Raw genomic sequence first — 16,356 nt, 5'->3', positions numbered from 1 at the left:
GTCAAATTTTTGTATGGGATTTGACAGATAACGTCGGACGACGAAATCGCACGTTCGACGTTATCTGTCAAATCCCATACAAATCTTGTCCGATAAAATCGCATCCGATGAGCGTTGCCACCGCCCTTAATGGCGGACGCCTCCACGCCATCTTGCCACCGCAATTTCGGCCTACCACGCTTCCTCTGTCCTTGTGGACGGCCTAAAAAGACTCTGTATGTAGCAGAAGCTGAGTTTTATAGTTCAATAATAAAAAGAATTTTATGACTTTTCGGTCGGTATTTTGAGAAAACCTATGATTTTCGGTGGATGAAATGAAAAATCGGTATCTCTAGGGTGGTCATCTGTGAATCGGTAGGCATAGAAAAATTCGGTAGGAATACAGATAAATCGGTATTTCTGGTCACTCTGCTCGGGAAACAGCTGTTCGGGCCGGCATTTTTTGACAGTCGAAATGGAAAATAAACATTTCATAACAGCTCATGTTTTTCCCAGAGTGTGAAATAATCAATGAAAAAGTTAATAGAAAGGTGTTCCTCGCCCTTAAGTTACCATAAAACACTGATTAGCTGTTGGTTTAAGTAGCAACACACATAAAACATTTCCGATGTTACACATACGCTTTCTGGCAAGAAGGTAAGCCCTCCCAGCAGCTCTCTGTGACTTGTTTGCTTACAATCGCCCTCCTTTCAGGATCATTGGAAATGAATTGCTCCAGTCACGGCTGCGTGCCGCCGGCCCGGCTACAAACCTGCCCCAGCGACAGCTACAGTTCAGCGCCTTCCTTAGCAAGCGACGAAAAACGGCCGAAGAGAAGCATGCGGTCGAGTTTGCGCCGAAGAAAAAGAACAAACCGCAAACGAGCGGCGTGGTGGACATTTGGCGCAACATGACGGTGGCCGACCTGGCCCGTTCGTGCCAGCTAGAGCTGGAACACATCCAGGAGGTGATGCTGTACGTGAAAGGCGCCGGCAGTATCGATGCAACTGCCCGCCTCGAGGACCCGAAGGTGATCAAAGACATTGCGGCCAAGTGTGGCTTGAAGACGAAGATCGTGGCTGCCCCGGTGGATGAGTCGGAGGAGGTACTGAAGGACCGCGATGTGGTGCCGAGACCACCACCAGCGCCCGAAAACCTGAAAGAGCGGCCACCGGTCGTGACCGTGATGGGGCACGTGGACCACGGCAAGACGACACTGCTCGATTCGCTGCGGGGAGCGTCGGTGGCGGCGGGCGAAGCCGGCGGCATAACGCAACACATCGGCGCGTTCACGGTGGAGCTGGACAATGGCGAGCGGGTCACGTTTCTCGACACACCGGGGCACGCGGCCTTCAGTGCGATGCGCGCCCGTGGCGCCAATCTGACCGACATCATCGTGCTGGTGGTCGCCGCGGAGGACGGTGTGATGGAGCAGACAAAGGAGGTGCTGCGGTTGGCGAAGGAGCAGTCCGTGCCGATCATAGTGGCGATCAACAAAATCGACAAACCGGGTGCCGATGTCGAGCGGGTGAAGAAGGAACTGTCGCAGCACGGGATCGCGCTGGAAGGGTACGGCGGTGACACGATTGCGGTCGGCATCTCGGCCCTGCACGGCACGAATCTGGACGAGCTGACGGAGGCTGTGAGTACGCAGGCCACCCTGATGGGACTGAAGGGCGAGTACGTAGGGCCGGTGGAGGGCGTGGTGGTAGAGTCGAAGATAGATTCGCATCGCGGCAAGCTGTCCACGGCCATCGTTTCGCGGGGCACGCTGCGCAAGGGCGCGATACTGGTCAGCGGGCAGGCGTGGGCCAAGGTGCGCGGGCTGTTCGATCACGCCGGGCAACCGATATCGGCGGTCACGCCCGGCATGCCGGTGGAAATTCTGGGCTGGCGAGAGCTCCCGCTGGCCGGCGACATGATACTGGAGGTGGAGTCGGAACGGGTGGCCAGCTCGGTGCTGCGGTGGCGCGCCAACCAGGCCATGAAGGAGAAAGCGCTGAGCGACGCGGAAGCCATCAGTCTGAAGCGCAAGGAGCACGAGGAGCAGTACCGCGAGGAGCGCGACAAGTCCCGTCGGTCCGGCTTTTATCGGCGCAAGCAGCAGGGCCCACGGCAGAAGGAGGCCGCACCGGACGATGGTAAGCCGCGCATCAACGTGATCGTGAAGGGTGACGTGCACGGTTCGGTGGAGGCCATTCTGGATGTGCTGGAAACGTACGACGACAATGAGCGGTGCCGGCTGGACGTGATACACTACGCCGTGGGCGATGTGAACGAGAGCGACCTCGAGCTGGCCCGGCTGTTCGACGCGATTATCTACGCCTTCTCGGTGAATGTGGGGAGCAAGGCGACGAAGGGCGTCACCATACGGCCGGTCGACATTATCTACCGGCTGGTGGACGATCTGAAGAAGGAGATCAACACCAAGCTGCCGCTGGTGGACGTGGAGGAGGAGATCGGCGAGGCGAACGTGCTGCAGCTGTTCGACATCAACGAGGGCCGGCGGAAGGTGACGGTGCTGGGCTGCCGCTGCACCAAGGGCCTGCTAAAGAAGGCGCACAAGTACAAGGTGAAGCGGAACGGTGAGCTGCTGGCGGACGAGCTGAGCCTGGAATCGATGCGCCACCTGAAGAACGAGGTGGACAGTGTGAAGAAGGATGTGGAGTGTGGGTTGCGCTTGAACGATCAAACGCTCGAGCTGAAGGCGGGCGATACGATCGTGTGCTACCAGATCAACCGGGAACCGCAACAGACGGAATGGGACCCAGGGTTCTAGAGATGACCGGGAATGTTAAGGATAAATGTGCATTGAACTAGACTAACAAGGGGGTTAAAATAAACACACAGATAGCTGTTAAATGCCAAATGGTTATGACAAGGTTGCTTAAGAAAAGTATTGTTTTTACGGTGTTAGTGTAAGTCCAGCAGTCTTTAGCATGTGTTATATTTAAAATTATTATTAATGTTTCTGGGTTTAAATTTTTGGTTCGCCAGTAAGCTAAATTAAATGTAGAAAGCTTAACATAAAAGCTGTACCATCTTGCATGATGCTTACAAGTTGCATAGAAAGTTGTATACAAGCTTATGTATGCTGTGCAGGAAGCATAAAACGAGCATAATGTTGCTGAGGGACGGTTAACCTTTATGTCAAGTGGCATTTTGCCAAATTTATCGTTTTTTTAGATTTTCATTTTTATATTTATGAAAATTACATTAATTCAGACAATTTCTAGTCAAATACTGCCATTGGAATCACTTATTAGTCTAGAATTATTGGAAATGCGGAATCGTTTCTATGTTAATATCATACAGACAAACAGTAACTGTTCCTTACTACTCTCCCAACATGTTGATGCAACCGACCGGAAACACGTGTGTGCACGGCAAAGCGTTCTGGCTAAACCTTCCCAGGAATAACAACCTCACTAAGAATTTGTTGATGTGTCGTTGCAGGCAACTCCCATTTGACTCATGGAGTGAAAACCTTCAAACCAGCAAGGTAATTGCTAATGAAGAGATCCATTCCAAAGCCGTTTGCTCACACGTGCGGCCGAAGGTTTCCCATCGCACTGCGGGAGGTGCAGCAGCAGCAGCAATAGAAGGAAAGTACACATCACAGCATCCCAGTTCCCAGCACCGAGATGCCCTCTTACCCGATAGAAGCCCGCTCGGTGTTCGATAGCGCGAAGGGAGACATCATATTTAACACGGGATGATATTGGTAAGTGGTAGCAAGTAACACGTTAAGTAATGGTCGCCCGTAAATAGTTTGCCCCCCCTTCGCACGACACGGATTCCCCGCGCCCAACTGAGCCTTATGTGTGGCCCGATGTTGCTTGTTGATGTTCTAAAATCGTGCCCGGGTTTTCTTTCCCCCGCCGTTGGACTTGATAGTCAGCGCGTCAGCATGCATTAATTTCCATGCGGGATAAAAACAAACTGTGCAGCGTGTCTGGGAGACCAAAGCCCCTGGTGCTGGTGGTATGCAATCGGTTCTTTTCCTCATTCTCTGCCGGCACAGCAGCGCATAAGCATATGTAGTACGGTGCACCGAATGGACGGGCACCAATACAAATGCACGCTCCCGGCCCGGCGACGACGGTACACACTACAGACGGTACGCTCTGTTTACGATGGAACGACATGCTGGGACGCGACCCGGTGGATTCCCGAGATTTCGTCATTCCAGCCGCGTTACCTTGAACCACTTGGCCGGGATGGATGGATGGATGGATGAATGGTGGGTGATATGTAATTTTCCGACCAGATGACTCCCGGGCAGCGCGCTCGCATTCGAAAGAGAAAGCGGCCAACAATCGCAAAGAATCGCGCGAAGAACCCAATCACACAACCGGCAACACCCCGTCCAGGCCCCGGCTCGGTTCCGTCCCTGCTCATCCGCGGAGCGTCGTCAAGCGTTGGTGCTTCGGTTCACCGGTCCCGGTCAGGCGAGCGCTGACTAAGCTGCTGGGAGGGCACTCCGGGGATGGGCAGGAAACCATGATAGGAATGCAGGCAGCTACAAATTCGCCATCCACCAGCTGCACATGCTGCAGTGGGACCACAATGTGCGCGATGTGCGCAGGGAAGCCGAGGATGCAGCAGTTTCAATGTCCGGACGTGCGGTTTGTAGATCAATCATTTCCCGGCCCCCAGGTCCCTGGTCGTGTGCGATGGGCGGCAGGCGTAGGCCAGTTTTTCGTTTGTTGTTGCTGTTGGGCATGCCCGGCCGGAGTGCTTTGTTGCCAACATTGTTGGGTGCCCGGGAATTGATTCGTTTCGGTGGAATGTCACTGGCGGAATCCCCTCGGTTTCGTAACTGTGCTGAAGGGGTAGCAGACCCGCACGGTCCATGGGACTGTGTCGGAAAAGCAAGAAACGTCTGACGACGATTCGGACGACGCTGTCTGTTTGTAGAGCTGTAGTTTTGCTCTTCATAGGCAAACAACTACGCCATCGGTACATCACCGCCGCATCGAGCCGGTAAAAGGGAGAGCGAGAATCTAATGGGGATCGTTCGAGATGAGAAACAAATAAATGGTTGATACGAAACTTTGAAGACAGTGCAAACAGTCATCAACCCCTTGTGGATGCATATTAATAATTGGACAGCGCGCACGAATTCAGAAACATATGCGCGACTCTCGGATTCTGTTGCGGATGGAATGATTGTACCATTATAAAGGGGAGGCACCATCTCGGGTATGTTGAGCAGTTAGCAATATCTCAATTTAAGTTTTGCCACACAAGATCGTTCTTTTTAATCATTTTAGTATAAACCATCGCGGGGAAACGCCTTCAAGCGATCGTTCGGTGGTGCAAGTGCAGATGAGGAATCTAGCTACGTAATATTCGTAATTACATGTTACAATTCTTCCCTCCTTTCCAAGCGTTTAGAACACGCGGTTGAAGAAAAATGCACTACAGTCCAAAGTATTCCGACGCCCTACAGTTTGTAGACATTTCCTCTTTGGCCACCGCGTTTGCTTGTTTGTAGTAGAATGTGAAGGTATTTTTATGTTACCGCTGCCAACCAAAATGCTCCCCCGTGTCTGTGGTTTGGGGTTGGGGTGTTTGAGAGTTCGACTACCGCCTGCACCACTCCAGAACCGATGCTATTTGCCCAATCGAGAATGCATTCCTGATGGACGGACGGCTCCACACACCGTAATGGTTCCGGTCGGGATGGCATGAGTGTGCATGTGTGTGAGCAGTTTCTTCTTGTCTTCTTCTTACATTTTCCACTCCGCTAATGGAGTGCTATAAAATTGAGTTAATGAAAGAGCAAACTTGAGCAACGACCGCGCTGCACGTTGATGGGTTGCGTTCAGTTCTTTCGCAACACGAACCATCATGCAGCATCTTCTGGAGCATCTTCTAGAGCATCTTCTTGCCAGACACACCCGTCTCGCCTGAAGAGTTTAACGTTTGCCAACATGATGATTTGTTGCGCTTTTTGGGGAAGTCACCTGGAAAGTTTTGATTGGGGAAAAAGGGCTTCAATCGGAGTTTTTTGCAGCATATTCCATACAAATTAGATGTAAAACATCTACCGAATAGTGCCAAACTTCCTTACTAAAGTACGTTAACTAGGTTTTGGTCTGCAAAAGCAAAGAAACAAAAATCTGAAAAGGCGAAGGAAGACCATCTTTAGCTTGGTGCTTCACGCTTGCTTTACCAAGAGCTCAAGATTTCGTGAAGGCAGGGTTGGAACGAAGGGATTCGTTTTATCAGCTTCCACTTCCTGTCTGAGCAGGCACTCGCCACCACGATCGCTGCTGCTCGGCACCGGGTGGCGGTCAGCAGCACGCGTGGTAACGGTCGAGTTTGCTGATTGCGCGTTGGCTGACGTGGAGTTGACCTAAAAATAAAGCAACACCATGGCTCGCCACCACGGCCAGTTGGTGTTGGATACACCGGAACGGAAAAGTTTATCAAAACACTCTGGATCTTGTTCCGCTCCCGAAAAAAGAGCAAACCCCGAAGAAGCGAAGGCTCAAGCTAAACGGAGGGTGATGGATTATTGTTTGAATGTCGCAAGAGTTGATGGAGAAATTCATTTCATATTTGCGATTGCGTGCAGATTTGAAGAATTCAGTACTGAAAATCCGTTGAGATTAGTTTGTTGGAAAAGTCACGGCTTGGTCACGATACAGACGATCATCTTCCTTTGCAGGAGCTTTTCCGAGATGCTACCCGAACCCGATGAAGTCATGAATCTGCAACCCCAACAAGTGTATTGTGTGTGATAAGCTTACTGGGCAGCACGCTTGTTCGTTCTCGAGATTTTACCAAGTTATGAAATTACATCCATAACCCAGCGCCCCTGCGATAGCGATTTGAGCAGGGTTAGATACATTGTAAGGATAAGCAACTTCCTTCCACCTCCACACGCACTATACGCGCCAGAAACTGGCGGGTTATGCGAGACGGCATGAATGAAGCCACCAATTCTGCCTCTCTTATCAGCACTCCATCCCACCCATCTGCACGGGCAACGGCGCGGAAGCCTGTACCTCCGGGTCTGCCCGGGCAGGAACTACGATGATAACGGGGTTTGCTGTGCGGCCTTCGGAGAATCTAACACTCTGGGCCTGGGATCGGGCGGGCGGACTGTATGCCATCCAACAGCCAAGAATGAGTCCAGCAGCAGGCAAGTGTGATAAAAGCATCAGCTTCCCCGTCCGATGCTCGGAACATGCACGCATTTGGTGGCTCAACGACGCATTGCCAACGCCACAGCCCGGCAATGATCAATGAATTGCCGAGTGTGCGAAATGGGCACAAGGCGAAAGCTACGAGCCGTTTGGGAAGTGGGAAAACTAGAACTCACATAAACTGTCCCGCCTTTGTGTGACCCTTGTGGGGGGATCAACAGCATACACACATACACCTACCAGACTGTGTGCGGATCGTTCCGCGATCTTGCCCGTTGATCTTCAGCCACCGGCGGCAGTGGACCACCGCCCACGGCACGCTGGAGTGGACTTTCTTTGCCGGATTTTCTCCTGCTCTTCGGGGGCTAGACTCAATCCCCCTAGTGCATGGATGGGGTAGAACCGGACGTGAATGAGCTCACGCGCGCTGGTGGCGTCTGCATTCGGCCGGCACGGAATGCGGAAACAGTGTGAGTGGGATTGGGCGGCAGAAATTGTGTCAAGAGCCGCAGTTTGGGCAGCAACCGTTGGCTGGCTGGTAGGATTTTGTACTTGTACAAGAATGTCACCGAAGATCGTTGTGATGGGGCGCTGAAGATGTAAAACTGGAATTGGAAGAATTTTATTTAGTTTAGGCCCTAGCTGGACTAATGATTGCTCTATTCAGCGCAGCATCTATGCGCTATTATCACTCTGTTAAAACAAAACAGAATAGATAGCAAACCATCACATCATCTATTATTGCAAACGATCCATCATCGGTCGTAACTGCACGGGAGGATGTCGGTGCAGCAGCACCAGCAGCTTACCGGACCTGTTGATACGCCGGTCAACCGTTCGCCTAATTGACCGTAAACTGATCGAAAGCCATAAATCTTTCCCGCTGCGTCCCGTATCGTTCGGCGTTGTTGACTCGTGGCCAGGGGCACGTGCCCATACGACGACAGGCGGCACACCGCTTTGCCGCCCATTCCGAAGATGATGGCCAGCTCCACAGTGACATATGCGGCCGGCAATAAAAGGTTGTAATTGATACCGGCTAACCGGGCAGGGGAGAAAGAGATTTAATTTTCACCCGAGGAAACATTGCGGAGTGGAACGATCCCGCACTCCCCCGAATGGGCGGTTTTTCTATGACCATGAAAATGTGTTTGTGGGTGTTATGTTTTTTTTTGTAGTTGTCATCGGTATAAGCCGGAACATGGAGCTCACACTGCGCACTACGCTTCCGGTTCGTTGCAATCGGTGCAGAGGGAGGAAAGCGACAAGAGAGGCAAGAGGGTTCAGGCCATAAAATGAGGCTTTTGGAGTTGGAGAGTGAAGATTCGCGCGTGCCAGGATGACTTCATTCCGGCCGTCCAACGCGTCGGGTTGACATTTGAGCTAGATCTCACACCACTACCCCAACTCCGGCCACTTTCCCTCTCCCGTAGGTACATCCTCATTTGACGGATGCCCTTTTACAGTGTTCGCTGTGTGCGCTGGTTAGTTTCGCGAACGCAGTGACCGTGACCGGTCGAACACCGGAAAAGACTGTGGGTACCATTGCTCCAGGTCGTTGCTTGGTCTTGCCAAGTTGCAGTCGGGTACGTGCGGCGCTGGAGCAAACCAGCCCATTGGAAAAGGGCTCCGGACACAGGCTGAGCGCTGGAAGATGAAGACACACAAACTCCAAAAATAACGAATGCGTAACCTGAGACGCCAAGCAGAAAGCCAATGGTGGCTGCTGGTTTTGTTTGATTTATTTAGCGAAAATATTATAGTGCTCCCTAGCATCTGGGGGAGAAAGCATGCGTGGAAGTGCTAAACGGGATGGCAAGGAAATAGTGATGATGATGGAATGTTTGCGTCTTTGTGTTGTCTGTGTATGTGTGTGTGTGTGTGTGTGCAATTTTTTATCGTCGTTTCCAACATGATAAACACATTTTTGGTAGCTGCACTTAGCTTGTGCACGAAATGGGACATTAAACTAGACCAGACCGACCGACTGTGAGTGATGGTTTGCCGGGCGAAATGGATCTAGTTTTGAAAAGTTCATTACCCGATGGAAGTCATGTGCAAAAAAGCCGACTCCCTCGCTTAAGCGAGCTGAATTATGCGACCATAAAACCTCGCTCAAGATCACGGCGGGACCGTCGGCGGTGACGAATGTCAACGGTCATTACGGCGTGGAGCTGAATGAAGCTGAAGAGCAAAACACGTGCTCGCCATTTCTAGATCGTTCGTGAGTAAGGTGCATACGATCGCATAGGAATCAACAAGAGAGCACAAAACCGTTCATTCTAAACTGGAGTGTTTCTTGCCAGGAAAGTTCTCTTCATTTGGTTTAGAACCCACTTGAAAACCTTCCACCCAAAGCGGCAGCTTATCTGCGGCGATCGCACGTGTGCAACGATCCGTGAGAAACCGAGAAGATCTTATCTCCCTGGGAAATGCTTGCTCACGGGGAAAATCTCCAGAGAGAAAGCCGTCCCCCGAAGGCGGGAGAGCAAGAGTGAAAGTGTACACCAAAAAAACCCCTCCCGAACACGTGATCGCGAACGATCGTCGGGCAGAAGATGCTACTGCGGCCGCTGCGTCGATAGTTTGGACGCGAATCGGGCCCTTTTTCTCCGAACTGCAGCCCGTCCGCTTCGGCTTACGGGGTTGTCAAATTCCAGCATCTACCCCTTTCATCCCTGTGCTCTCCTCTATGCATCTGTGTCTGCGAGCACCGGTTGGGCTTATGCTTATGCTTGCAGCGCCACCCCAAAAGGCAGCATCTTGCTCTGGCATCCGAACGACGATCGCTGCGCTTCTATCGGACGGGCGCGCGCGCGCGTCCATGCTCTCATGCTCGATCGCCGCTCGCGGTCGACTCTCGCGGCCGTTTTCTTTGCCCGAACTGTTTCCAATTTCTCCCAGCCCGTTCCCTCGGCACTGTTGTGTGTGTGTGCGTCTTTTGCGTTTGCGGCGCATCGCGCTCTGTTCGTGCGTTTATCCCCGGGTGGAGAGATTGGATCCCGAACCCCAATCCCCCGGCGTGCCCTGCTGGATGGGGAGTCCCTTCAGTTTTGTTTCTCTCTCTGTCGTTCTCTCTCTCTCTTTTGTTCCCTCCATGAGCTATTATTAATAACATAATACGTATAATATCCACACATAAACAAGCAGCAAACACTGATGCAGACGAACGCAGCATATTAGCCAAACTGTTTAGCTAATGGTCAACGGGTTGGCAGGATAGCACGCATACCCCCGGCTCTCTGCTTTCCTGCTGCTCCCTTCCTTCCCTTCCCACACACATACACACACACGTACACACCACATCCGTCGATAAGCGACGGACCGATAGAGGACGAAAGGCAGAATGATGGTATTCGGCGTTTGTGGTCACACACACGGAGCGGCGGCAACACACTGCTGGCATTCTCCTCGGTCGGTCGGTTCGCTGTGTGGTGGTTCAGTTCAGTTCAGTGCGTCGGGTTAGGGGCTGTCGACGGTCCCAGCGCGGCCCGGTTTGAAAACGGTTTTTCCTCCTTCGAGCACGACCACGGTGGCCAGTCGAAGCGTTGCGCTCAAGACGTACGGTACGCGCACCACACGGTACTACTTCTCTCGGTTCTTCTTGGCGCGTCCCGGACACTTTTATGCTGGATCGTTCCATTCTACGTGTGTGTGTGTGAGTGTGTGTTCTTAAGGATCTGTTTAAACGGACGGCGGGGTGATCTTTGATGTTGGTTGACGAACATTAGGAGCAATTGCTTGCAAATTAATTACATTACGAGTGGAGCGTCTTTTTACGTCTTCTTGTTTGGGTTAAAGTACGGAAGCAAGTTAAACTTTTCTTAGAAAAACAGAAGGATTGTGTTTTGCGTGTGTGTTTCGATCAATACTGACCGTTTGGCAAGCTCACGAGATTCCGGCCTGTGCAGTGGAGATTAAAAAGTGTTCGACGTTTTGATCAAACTCCTTAGTTCCTGCTCCTTTGCCTCCCTGTTTTAGCCAATTGCCTTCCACGCTTTTTTAATTCTGTGTTTTATCTGTGAAGCCCCGCCGCGGCCACGTCCCGCCCAAGGGCAAGGACTGTAACGGATTGGATTGAAAATTACTATCATTTGAGAGCCGGGCCGGGTCCCCCAAAAGCTTTGTGTGTTTGGGGATGCGTTTTGCGTTTTAGGTCGTCGGTTGTTCTCGTGCTTGCTGCCCGCTCCAAGACGATCGCCACAGCACATCACTAGCGTGTGTGTGTGTGTCCTGGGGCTTAAAGTGAAGAAGATTCTGGCCCTAGCGCAGCTTAGCGTTCTTTATCTTGTCCTTTCCTCGGGGAGTTTGGGGCCTTCTGCACTTTTGCCGTTTTTCTTTTGCGTTTTGGACAAAATTGAACATAAAAAACCTTCGGCTGCAGTGATTCTGGCGGGAAGCGACTAAATGGTTTATCTCGGTGCCAGTGACAGGGCAGCAAGTACGTTGCGGGTCTGCAATTTGTCCGCCAGCGCCCGGTTGGCAAGAGGAACACGAGCAAGAAGCGGGCGAAGATCGAGTGTGATTCTTGTGCAAGTGTCTGATCGCCGGTGTGGTGCTCTCTGGCTTGAAGTGTTGTAATTTTTGTTTCCATTTGTTTTTTTCTTCTACCCTTCCAATTGCAGTGTAACAGCGGCAAGTGCGTGTGAGGCTAAGTTTCGGTGCGCAATTGCGCGAAGCCTTGTTTAGCGCGGATTATCGGATGCATTTCCCGTGTGTATGTGTGTTTTTGTGTGATTCGTTTGTGTGTGAATAGTGGATTTACAGTGATCAGACAGTGCCAGTGACAGTGCACAGTGACAGTGCTCCTCTTAGTGCGTTGCCTGCGTGCATATTCCTCTGTACGGGGTGTAGTGTCAGGCGATCGTTTGCTACAATCACGCCAAGTGCTAAGGCAGCATCTCTTCTCAGGGATCGTGCGAAGAAGGTAAGTGGGCTTCATGTTTTTTTTTTACGTCCCCCTCCCCATTCTACGTCATTTACTGCAAAGCCCATGCGAGAAGATGTCCAAAGGGCTGGACACAAGATGCAAGGGTAGAAAAAGAAGTCTTAAGAACATCACTTTCGGAAACAGTAAAAGTGAGGAGAATGTTAACTGCCTGTCGACGATTAATCGTATCTCGGGTGTGGGGGATTTTTTTATTGTGATTTCTTTTTTTTTTTTATTATGCGCTTGTTCCTCGTCCACTGACGTTGTAGATGCAGGCCGTGACGGTGGTCGGTCTGTTAGCCTCCGTGTGTGTGTGTTCTGCTCCAGGATTCCCTGGAACGTGAACGCATACCGCCGTTTGCTGCGCGTCTTTATTTCTGCAAGATGATGTTCCGTTTTCTTATCCATTTGTTCATTCCGCGGCATTCTCGTAGTTCGCTTTCGGCAGACGACGTCGGTGGGGCAACCTTTTCCTAATCAACCCGCCAGCCGATTGGGGCAGCTTTAATGACTTTCCGTTGCTTCGCGGTAGCTCGTGGAGTAGCTCTTTGCATCTCTCAACAAGAAGCCACGACATAACAAAAAAAAAAGGCATAAACGGCAGCACAAACGCTTCAAAGTTGATGCTCCACGTCCAGATTTATGGTCCATGTTCGATCGTTTTTAAATCTTAATTTTACGACAACAGTGCGCGCTATATTGGGCAGGTTTTTGTTGGTCCTGGAAAATCAGAAAAGAACGGTCGCAAATGATTTATGGGAATTCGGTCTCAGGTTGGAATTGACTTTATTTCGCACAACTCTCCCACACACACACATACACACGTTCACATACTATAAGTTAATTTGCAAAACGGCATGTCAGATCCGGCAGGGCAGATCCGGTTCCAGCGAAGAACCAATGCTGCACAGAGTCTCATCATCATAAATCCATAAGCCTTTCGGTAGAGCGCGACTTGGATGACGCGTGTCTTGACGTGGTACGGGAGCTTATTTCTTTGCTGTTCTGCCGCGGCACCGTTGCTTCCGACTCCCACACCAACACACACATGGTTCTGGGAAGTAATATCGAAAGCTTTGCTCCAAACAACAACATCAGCGAAGTTAAAACCTTCCCTCCGGTTCGGGCACTGTTTGCTAGTAAACAATCATCGCCCGCCGAAGAAACACATTTCAGCTACTCGCGTGGTGTGGCAACTTGCAACACAACATCCCTTCAGTTAGCACAGCGAGGAAGCTAGATTGTCCCGGGTGGACCCCCCCTAGGGAAACCTGCCACTGTACGTACGCTGTGTGCTGTGTGGCGGCATCGAACCCGAGAAGGATTTAGCTCGAGATTTACCGCTTTGATCCGGTGGCCAATTTGTTGGGATTGCCTTCGGTAATTGTTTTGGAATCAGCTTGGCCTCCAACCTTCGCCAACTCCGGCAAAGGTGGCAGTTGTTTTCGGTTACAGGAACACAGGTCCGTGCGCGATGGGTAATCTTCGCGTAATGGAAGCGTATGGGTATGGGTAAGGAAGTTCGGTGGCTGTGTTCGACCACAAAACTGAAAACCGCAACCACATCCGAAGCTGCTGACCACCGGGGAACAAGCGATGGTAGTGCACGGAACGGTTTCATCCGGGAAGAAGCGACAAACCGCGCCAAACCCACACACACACACACAGCTGTGTCGGGGAGATCAATTTGCAATTTGGAATTTTGGAAATTTTAAATTGAAGAAGTTTGCAGTCACCGCAACCTCGGTGCTTGCAGTCCGGTGGGAGAGTTGCACGACGAAGATATTCGGTTTTTAATTTCGCAAGAATTGGAGGACAAAAGTCAAACGTGCACTTTGGGTGGGCTTGAGTTTGGTGGTGACTTTGGCAAGTGATTTGAAACAAATGAGCTATGGTGGATGTTTTTTGGGTTGAAGAAAAAGTTTGAGAGATGTTGTTATAAATTCAGTAATCTGAATCAATACGAGGAAATGAAATATTTAGAATGACCAGTGTTGCTTATTTCTGATAGTGGAATAAAAAATGAACAAAATAGATATTTCAATTCCATAAACAAACCATTTCATTAACACCCTTAAGGTATGATGGTTTCTGCGCATAAAAAGACTCATACTTTCCAAAAAACATCAGTCGAGCAGTGTCGGTTTTGCAATCGATCTGCTCACTGAGAGAAACGTTTTTGAAACCCCCAGCGGTGGCGGTTCCGTTTGTACCGGAGAAAGATTGCACAATTCCAGGGATTTCAATTAGCTGTTACCGTGCCCTACCTTCCCTTCCCTGCCTGCCGTCATCCTCTATTGGCTCGCTAAAACATCAATAGCAAAGAGCGTATACAATCTTTGCTGCACTAGAAAGTGTTAATTGATCGGTGCTAAGGTAAGCAATTCTGGTTTGTAAGAACGTGTCGATGCTCCTCAGCACACAGGCAGAGCGCGCGCGTATATGATGCGTGGTTTCCGGCTGAAGCTGCGGTTTTCCGGCCGAAATAGAAAGAAAAACAAAACCCCCTAACACTTGAGAAGCCCTACGCGAGTGGGACAAGGGCAGCGAGCGTTTTTTTGTGGGGCGGGAGTGAAGCAATTGCCTGCTTTAACGAGTCCAGTTTTGCTTACATTGATTGTACTGCGTCTGCCTGGGTGCAGTTGATGAATGAAACAAACCAAACATAGATTGTAGCGAAGACGAGGCGTGTTGGAACAGGTTGGAAGAAACCTGCTAGCCAACCTCTAGCACCAAATACAGGCACAAGGAAGTGGATTGAGGCAAGCTTCATACTCATGAATCACGTCAATTGTAGCTTCCTCGCTTTCCCTGAAACCACCGGACGTCACGACCTCAGCTCCGTGTGGTAGCGGTCCCTTGGTCGCACAGGCTGCCGTCGAACGAAGACACATGCTCACGCAGAACCCAAAAACAAAGCCCAGCACAAACCGCAGGGCGAATGTCGCAAAACGGGGCTTCCTAACGCTAACCGACCATCGATGGTACCGCCAAAGGGTCTGGGCACGCTATTAGCGCATTGCTCGGGGAAAGCCTGAGCAGGTTGGTCCCGGGTTCGGCGAGGAACACTTCATTCAAAGTAGCAGCGCTTCTTGACGCGCTGCCCGGGCCGGCATTGCTTGCCAAAGCGGTCCTCGGGATGCTAGGTTTCAGCATTTTATGCATATTTTATCCAACACACATACTGCCGGGCCCGGCAGGGACGGATGGGCCCTGCAGAAAGGCGAACAAACTGTGGCAGCGAGCGCTCCAAAAAGGTTCTGCCCGTGGCAGCTACTTCAAACAAGATAGTCCACACAGTCCCTTCCCAGAAGACGAGATCGGAAGTATTGTGTTTTGGCAGGCGAGCGGAAGGATGGGGGAGACAACACGACACTATGCTAATGCCAACGGCAAACCTAAAACACACACACACACGTGTACATTTCGCCCTCAGTGACATTCTGTGCGCGTTCGCATAGGCACGGGAGAGGTACGAGCAAGTCCTAAACGTCCCAAAGTCCCAAGATTGCGTATGCCCGGAGCCCGCGGAAAAACGGGTCACTCACTAACCGAAAAAGCACACAGACACACACTCGGAATACAAAGACATTACACAAATCTCCGCAGGACACCAAAACCCGTGGCACCCACGGAAGGAGAAGCTACGGCTCTCGGTCGGTGCGAAAGACCCATGAAAAGTGCAGCCTCCGGGGCGATTATGAACCCACGGTCGGTGGTTTTTGTTGCCTTTTCGCGAGCGCACGCGTTTTTCTTTTTGCTTCGCGCGGCCTCCGTGTGTTTGCAACCGGGTAAAAGGCACGCCAGCGTGTACACAAACCACGCAACAATGGACGCATTCTAGAGGAGGCATCCCGTGGGTCGTCCATTAGCCCGGGTCGAGCTGGCCGTTCGCAAAGCTATTGCTAGCTAGCAAAGTTTGGTGAATACTTGGAATTCTTAATTAACAACATGTGTTCGACGGGTGTCGGTCGGACAGAGGGCGGCTGTGGACGTAGACGTAGAAGTTCCAGCGGGCGCTTCACATATATCATGACACTCTAGAATGCATTTCCTGTTGTAAGAGGCGTCCGGTGGGAATTGTGTCTACTGGCGGTGTGTTTCTGACGGCCCGAATGGCTTTTTAGAAACGCTTCTGCTTGAAACGCAGGCAACAAGTTCGAGAAAAAGAAGTCCCAAAAAAACACACACACACACATAAGCTTCATAAATTGTTTGGAGTAGTGCGGGTCCGGCAGAAATGCAGATGCCTGCCGAAGTGACACAGTGGATGATGAATTTGCCATT

General features: G+C 51.0%; 2 protein-coding genes across 11 annotated transcripts in view; both read left to right on the top strand.

Moving 5' to 3' along the window:
• Positions 1 to 444: 444 nt before the first annotated feature.
• Positions 445 to 3,034, top strand: LOC120896551 (translation initiation factor IF-2, mitochondrial). Its single transcript, XM_040300742.1, has 2 exons — positions 445 to 636; positions 694 to 3,034. Exons 1-2 carry the CDS (start codon positions 608 to 610, stop codon positions 2,756 to 2,758), a joined length of 2,094 nt encoding a protein of 697 aa, XP_040156676.1. The 5' UTR covers positions 445 to 607; the 3' UTR covers positions 2,759 to 3,034.
• Positions 3,035 to 8,636: 5,602 nt separating this feature from the next.
• Positions 8,637 to 16,356, top strand: part of LOC120897648 (papilin) — a 65,278-nt gene continuing 57,558 nt past the window's right edge. For 2 of the 10 annotated variants that reach the window (XM_040302665.1, XM_040302666.1), the window contains exons 1-2: positions 10,573 to 10,797; positions 11,765 to 12,066. The gene's annotated coding sequence lies outside the window, so the exon portion shown is untranslated. Of the gene's footprint in view, positions 8,726 to 10,572; positions 10,852 to 11,764; positions 12,067 to 16,356 lie in introns of those variants that run through there. The other 8 variants (XM_040302662.1, XM_040302661.1, XM_040302658.1 and 5 more) reach the window with 8 other exon arrangements.

Source organism: Anopheles arabiensis, chromosome 2, assembly GCF_016920715.1.
Source record: "Anopheles arabiensis isolate DONGOLA chromosome 2, AaraD3, whole genome shotgun sequence".
NCBI lineage: Eukaryota > Metazoa > Arthropoda > Insecta > Diptera > Culicidae > Anopheles > Anopheles arabiensis.
Note: the sequence above shows the minus strand (reverse complement) of the source record. Positions and strands in the feature narration are given on the sequence as shown.